This window comes from Centruroides sculpturatus, unplaced genomic scaffold, assembly GCF_000671375.1.
Source record: "Centruroides sculpturatus isolate CEXI.00-Female unplaced genomic scaffold, Cexi_2.0 scaffold1962, whole genome shotgun sequence".
Lineage (NCBI taxonomy): Eukaryota > Metazoa > Arthropoda > Arachnida > Scorpiones > Buthidae > Centruroides > Centruroides sculpturatus.
In genome coordinates this window covers 1954-10301 of record NW_019387019.1, presented here as the reverse complement: position 1 = coordinate 10301, position 8348 = coordinate 1954, and the positions used below count along the sequence as shown (strand labels likewise).

At 24.9% G+C, this 8348-nt stretch overlaps 1 protein-coding gene across 1 annotated transcript; it reads right to left on the bottom strand.

The window, feature by feature from the left end:
* Positions 1-771: 771 nt before the first annotated feature.
* Positions 772-7122, bottom strand: LOC111616054 (mitoguardin-like; the record flags this gene model as incomplete). Its single annotated transcript, XM_023357493.1, has 3 exons — positions 772-1350; positions 4146-4262; positions 7069-7122. Coding segments are annotated over 3 exons (309 nt in total), but the record flags the coding sequence as incomplete, so codon positions are not given.
* Positions 7123-8348: the final 1226 nt, after the last annotated feature.

The window sequence follows — 8348 nt, the reverse complement described above, 5'->3', positions numbered from 1 at the left end:
GAGAGCCAAGCCAAGGAAATGCACAAGAAAATCAGGGAGCTAAGTCATACAAATTTGTTTATGTAATATCTGGTGGTTATTCAGTCTGATAACATCATCATAGTGCACAAACTTAGGTGACAGCTATCTGATTTACTTGTGTGTTTCCTGATGATGAGCTTGGTTTCCTGAAAATGCCCAAGAAAAAACTGTTATTAAAGTGAAATCTATTATAATAAAGCAGATTTTCATTGTTATATTTTTAAAGAACTTGGTGTAGTTTTGCTACATTTATAAATTTGAATTTCTCTGCTATGCTTCTTTTAATATAATAAAATTATATTCTAGTTTCTAAATTTCATTAAAACTATTTGAAAAATATTACTATATAAATAAATTAATATACATACATTATAAAAAATATAAACTAATTAAAAATAAATGCTAAAATAATTTATTACTCAAAATTATTTCTAATGTTCTCTAAACAATTCTCTCTTATCATGGTAATTCTAATTAATAACTGTTATCTGAATATATTCAGATAGTGATATTTATTTGACTTTTTATTCTTGAATGCCAAATAAATTTGTATTTTTAAGTATTGAGCACATTAATTACAGACCTTTTATGTGACTCTATAAGAAAATTATAAAATATAACAGGAAAATAATTCCTAAATAATATAACATCATTTCTTATACATTAATCAATTGATTATAAATAAAATCAAATAAAATGTAACTAAAAGATAACATTTTCTTGTTTAGGTATAAAAAATTATCTTTTCTGATTAATTTTTTTATTTCATAAGAAAATACTAATTCTACTTCATAATACATTGTTACAGTTTTGTAATTATAGAAAAATTTCTTTTAGGTAGTGTAGTGATACCTAAACATTAATTTTGTGTTTATATAGTGTTTATAAAGTAGTACCTTTATCAGGAGCTACTTTTAAATAATTCAAAATTGTCCATTTAATAATCATTACTTACGAATTAACAAATCTTTTCATATTTTCACTATACATTGACAACAAATTCAGAATTAGAACTCATTCTACATTGCTTACATTTTTTTTATAGTTTGTTTATTAAATATGATGTTAACACAGTAACTGCTATTGCAATCAATCTTCTTTAAAAACTTTGGAAGATTTCAAATATATTTTCATAGTGTACTGGTAAATATTAGTTATGTACATTTCATATGTGGAATGAAATATCCTACATCATAATGAAAATTTTTCACCCAATCTTTCATATCTTACTTTAGCTACGTCTAAAATATCTGAAGATAGATCTTCTACTTTTGAATATCTTACAACAGTAAAATCAAAGATATCGCATAAAAATCCAAGAATTTCATCCTAAAAAGACCATAAATTTACAAAATTATTGATAAATTTTATTTAAGTAATATAAAGAATAAGAAATTCTTAAAGAATTCTTAACTATCAATATTTATATTTGATATAAAAAATTATCAGTATTTTTTTATTAATGATTAAGCATATCTAAATTATAAATAATATCATGCAGAGTTTAAGAAGATAATTAGATTACTTTCTCAATCTATGTTATATTAACATAAATAAATATGATAAAATTGTAAACTCTATAAAACAATCATTAGTTTCTTAATTTAATGCATAACTATTAAAAAATAATTGAGGTATGGTAATGATAAAATGATAAACATAAACATATTTTAATATCAAAACACTTACTAAAACACCTTTTCTTGCAGCCGACGCTTTATTATAACAACTTTCAGAAAGTTGTTATAATAAAGCGTTGGCTGCAAGAAAAGATGTTTTAGTAAGTGTTTTGATATTACAATATGCAGTCTAGAAAGAATTGAAACATATTTTAATATTGTTTAAAGTTTAAATTAAATAATATCACATAAGGTGATTAATAATAATATGCATAATAAAGATAATATTGTTTTAATAAATGTTTCATAAATCAATGATATTTAAAATTTCATCAAAAATCTTCAAACGTTCAAAATAATATTAAGATGATTACTGTCAGATAAAATCACTAAAAATATACTTTAAACATAAAATATAAAAACCAAACAATGTTTGTTCAAATGCTGATCTAGTTTAAAGTAAATAAGAAAATAAAAATGGTCAAAAACTTTAAAGATTCTGATTATTTATTGAAATTAAAAACTTTTCAGAACTTTAATGTTCTATCTTCAAATCCAAATCAAATATATTCTACAATAAATATTTTTTAACTAAATATGGTTAAACAAAAATATATTTTTCTTTAGAATTATTATAAAAAATATATAAGTGATTATAAATATTAAAATTTGCAAAAAGTATTCTGAAAGTATATTAAAAATGTATATCTAAGTTACTGAGCTTTAAAATCAATTATATTCTGGTTTATTGCATAACTGAATCAATTATAACAAGGTTCAAATACTTTCAAGCTTTTCATGGAAGATTATCATTAGATTATCATTTCATGGAAGATTATCATCAATCTTTTCATCTGTGATAATAAAACAAAGTTCGAAAGTACATGAAGCTTGTTTTAATTTATTCTCTTCTCCAAAAAACCAGAATTTAGTTCATATAAAAGCTATTTCATATAACTTCAAATAATCTCAAAAATGAAAAACTTAACTGTTACTCTAAAATTCATTTTTTAACTAAATTTTTTTCAACTTCAATATACTCGTAAATCATTATTCGAAAAAAACTATTGCAAAAAACAAATATCTTTGGTTAACTTGTCCCTAGATTTTCTATTAAAACAACTTTCCTGTATATATTTGGCTTATTTCAGGATAGAAACTCAAGTTCAAATATAAAAATTCCTTAAGAATTTTAAGTTTACTTAACAATTTTATATATCATGTCAGGCTTACCAAATAAAACTTGTCTATAGGAAAAATGTCTTTTTTCATGCTGTTTGACACAAAAAAATTTAGAAACATTCTTATTCAAAGAATAAACCAGGTTAACTGAACAGATTTCAAATTTTCCTAAATACACATAGTTAAATAAAGATATCTAGCATAACTGAAGATGTTATGAATTTTTCACATCATTTCTTAAGTTTCAATTTATTACCATACGCTTAACCAATTTTATGTGTAATATATCTGTTGTATTTGGTAACATTTCTGCAAACATCAGTTAAAATTTTTTAAATTTTATTAAACGTTACTATTTGAAATTTCTTTTTGTAAAGTTTTCTGATATATTATTTGAGATGTACAATTTAAAGAAAACTGTTTGTTAGTAATTGTATAATAGCATTGTTTTATGCATGGTTTCTAATTGCAGATTTGTGTTTTTCAGATGGTGAATGGTTAGATTAACCCACTCCTAGTGCCACTAAATTTGACTTTTAAACTCATGAAACTGTACTTCTATCTAGCTTTAAATCTAGCTTCTGACATTTCATGGAAAACTACTAAATGTTCTTCACCAAGATGAATATCCTGCTTTCCATGCATTTTTCTGAAATAGTCTACTTGATACAGTAAAATAAAATCTTGTTTAGTATATTAAGAAACATCAGACTAAAATGCTTTCATTGTAATAAAAAACAAGAATAACATTTTAAATACATTTTAATGTTTTCCTGTCAATTATAAATGGTTACATAAGGGTCTAGGCAATCATGTTGGATCATTTGAAGTGAAACACAACTTTTTACAGTGTTTTGTTTGATAAAGCACCTGCTGGTATGAAATCCCCCATATAAAATAAGACCAGCTGTATTTACTTACAGTATGATAAGCTATGAAACATTTGTGTTTGAATACAATCTAAACTCTTATAATTTATCACAGATAATTTCAATTGGAGTTCAATTCTCATTCTTTAACTATGCTGTTATTTACTCTAAACAAAATTAACAAAACTAACAGCTGTTATATAACTTATGCAATATTAGAAAAATCATTCCTCTCTGTTGTATCCATAATTTTGAAAATTTAAATTCAGAACATTTGGCAGTTTTTATTAACATTGCTTTATTCCAGTTTATTGTATATTCGATATTAATGCCATAGGAGAACTATAGTTTTAATTGAAAACTCTTGTTTGTTGCAATAGACTGTTGATAATATGCATATATACTTCAAAGATCTAACAATAAATATATTATTTAAAATATAAACATGTCTCACCTTAAAAGAAATGCAAACTTGTTTCAGGTTTTCATCAGGTCCAAGAAAGCCCCATGCTAATACTGGACTTATATGCTCAGAAATTGAATAAAAATGATTGATAAATCCATTTGAATACTGGAATATATATAAATTATTCTATAAAGACCTTAGTTTTTCATTATTTTTTAATTGTTATCTTATGAAAATGAATAATTTGGTTAGATATTAAAATAATATACATAAGACAATATGCTCCCTTTTGAATAATTCAAAAAGTTAACATAACGATAAAATATAAATATTCAAAATACTAATAATAATCACAAAGATAATCTTTGCTTTATTTCAGCAAAGTTTGAGAATGTGATTATTATTTGTATATTTCTTCAGTTTGAATTTTCTTTCCTTTTTTAATTCAAAATATTGACAAAAAATAATAATAATAAAAATTTGTAGGTTTCTTTATTATTTGAAATAAAGTTTAAATAAATCAAACTTATAAACTGTTCTAATAAATTTCTTTGCCTTTCTTATAAATTCAGATCTTCCAGCAATAATGGCAATTCATCAATGAAAAAATTGCAGTATTTCTCAGTATTCAACAAGAAAGGCAGAATACATGGTTTCAGCAAAATGACTGTCTAGCACATTATTTGCTCAACATTGCAACATTATTTGCTGATGCAACTGATGCAACATTATTTGCTTGCTGCTCAACTGTTGTTGACAGCAAGCAAATAATGGTTTGATAATGTTGTTGAGCAGCAATCATTGCATCAGTGTTACAATAGTTGGTGGATAGGACTTGGTGGTCCAGTACCTTGGCCTGCTAGATCACCTAATTTAACACCACTTGACTTTTTTATGGGACATCTTAAAGGAAAGGTATACTAGTACCAAGATGTATTGTACCCACCACCCCAGAAAATATGCAGGAATCAATATGAAATGCTTGTGAAAATATTCCTCAAGAAAGATTGGTGACAAGTTAAGTCTGTGCTTAAAGCACAGACTTAGCTTGTCACCAATCTTTTCTTAAATGTATCAAAAAATGTCTCAAGGTTGAAGGCCATTTTATTGAATACCTGTTAGATTAATTTCTTTATTGCAATTGATTTGTTATGTTTCAGCAATAAAATTTTCACTTTGAAAAAAAAGTTAACATTCTTTTAAAATTGAAATGTTGTAAAATGTTGTAATATAAGTGATAAACAGAAAATGTTTCAGGCAAAGGTTATTTGTGTTTCACATAGAATCAATTGCTCTATAAAAAAATATAGGTTTTCATTTGAAAATAACAAGTTGACCTTTGACACATCACACACATTATCAAAATAAAAAATACATATGTTTGTTTCCCCATCCCTCTTCAAAACAAACATTATTTTAAAAATATTCCTATGCAATACTTTTTTCAAGATATTTCACTGTTTCAGGTTACATGATTTACCCTGCATAATCACTTAGTGACTCAATTTAATTTTTTCACTATTAAATGGAAATAAACTTTTATTAGGCTGCAATTTGAAAAAATTGTAGACCTATAAATTCCCACTGTCATCCATCTGTTTATTTTTCCTTAATATCAATAACGATGTTAGATAGATAAAATCTGAGACCAGATACGGAAACCTTAGGAGGCCCCAATTAACTATGTTCGAACTTCCAATGCAAATCAGAAGTTACTTTATTTCAATTCAAAACATTTCCCTTGAAAGTAGTTAATACTCTATTCTTGAAGGAAAGTATGATGTACAGGGGCAAGACACTACAGTACTAATTTGAGATGGAGAGCATATATTTTTAAACAACAAAAAATAAAGTAACTGTGAAATAAAATGACTGGCAAAGAAGATTTGAGATAAAATTTGTTTTTGGGATACACATTTAATTTACAAACAACCAAACACTAGCAGATCTTAAAAAAATTGATCAATCATATAACTAAAATAAGTTATTTATCAACGATGTATGTTATANTCTGCAAATTACCTAGGTAATTTGAGAAATTGAACAATTTTCGCAGCTTTAACGGATCACCCTAGTTAATCTGCAGATTAGCTAGGTTATGTACACATTAACGGATTTCGAGCTTTAGCGGTAACATATACAGTATCTTTATTTTATATATATTTTGGGGTCGCGAAAAAAATCACAATCATAAATGGGGTCGTGAATAAAAAAAGTTTAAGAAGCCCTGTTATAAACAATACTTTCCAAAATTTCTACAAACAACACACACTATTGTATATATTACCTTACATAAAGTTTAAAAATGTATTTAACTACTAAAAACTGAGTAATATTTTGTTTCTTCTTACAGAACATTTATTTCAAGATAATTTTTTTTGCAATAATAGTTGTAACATTTTTATCTGTTCCTCTTCCTGCTATACCTCTAACAACCAGATAAACAATAAACAATCCATTCAATGCAATTGCAAGCTGTAATCCCATTTCACAAAATGTTTCTCTTCTATTTCTATAACACTTTGATCGTTTTTTTCATTTGTGATTTTTCAGTAATGCTTTTATCAGATAATCTTAATTCTTCTTCAATAATATTAATTTACTGATCCATTAAATTACCTGCAAATTGTGAATCATCAAGTATGGAATGTAACAACCTCTCTCAGAAGCACTGGAAAGAATAATCAACACACGAGAACCTTGTTCTCGTGTGTTGATTATGGAATGTACTGTACTTAATGTCCTAATTGCCTGAAGATGAAATTGTATTGACAGCATATAGTCCTTTACTTTTCACTATTCTCAATTTGATTCACTTTATTAGAAAATCATATTTTCTCTACAGTTTTAAGTTATCTTTTTTAAATACATGATCATTTTTATATTACTATCTTTCTTTAAATCATAATTTTTTACCAATTATTAAAAGTTATGTATTGATAAAATACAAAAATACATTTAAAATATTTACCTTTAATGAATGACGTTTTGCTTTAAGCACAGACCAAACAGCAGTTGCTAAAGCCTAGAAAATTTCAATATTAAATTGTATATATATATATATATATATATATTATTGTTATTATTATAATTATAATATTATATGGAAAAAATCAATATTTTGTAAAATGCACATAATGTTTTTAAATCAAGAAATTTAAATAGGTGGATTACATTATCTAAATAGTAAAAAATTAAAAAAGTAGATTATAATATTTAAAAGATAGCATGATATAAATAATTTTATTAAATAAATATTAATGAAAGCTGTCTTGATGTCTTTTATGATTCTTTTCTATGAAAATAGAATTATTTAAAACAAATTAATAATAATATTAAGTTCTTTTTTATCTACTTTGGATTATTTTATAATAATCTATTGAATTACCACATTATTATAAAATAAACAGGAAATATAAATAATTCAATTTTTTAATTATACATTTTCAAAATAATCAAATACTGTATGTTTCAGTCTATTACACAGAATATTCATGTAAATATGTCTATAGAATAAGTTTGTAAAGTCAAGTACAGTAAGAACCCGCTTAACGTGGGGGATGCATTCCTAGACAAAAAAGTGCTAAATGAAACAGTGTTAAACAAGGTCATTGTAATATAGAGTAAATAGGGATAGGGGAACATGCAACCAAAAAATAAACAAATTTTACTTTATTTTTGATAATCTGAAACTGTGTTGTAACTCTTCTTTGATTCTTAAACACTATGTAGTGTAATAAATTCAAACACTTAGCATTCTATCATCTTTACTTAGTTCAGTCAACTAAACTAAATAAAGATGATAGAATGCCAAGTGTTTGAATTTATTACACTATATAGTGCTTAAGAATCAAAAAATTTTACTTTAATTTTAAGTTATTTTTATATTAATTCGTATAATAATAATATATGTTAAATAACATATAAACATATGCACACAAAAATGTAAAGTTTATTTTTTGTGATGAAAGTCCTGACTCTATTGCAAAAAAACAAGAATTTCAGAAAAGTTGTGAAGTTTCATTTGTTGCTTTTTTCTTTCTTTAAGCAAATATCGGTAGCAGAAAATCACAACCAGAATGCCTCATTTTGCTTTTGCATTCCTTTGAAAATCTGGATCATTTGCTACAATTTGATCAACAATTTCGGTTATCGTTACCAAACTTTTACTAAGGAAATCTGTAGAGAAATTTTTTGGGTTCTTCGTTTTCAGAAACTCTATTTTCCAGTCCTACATGAATTCCTTGTTCT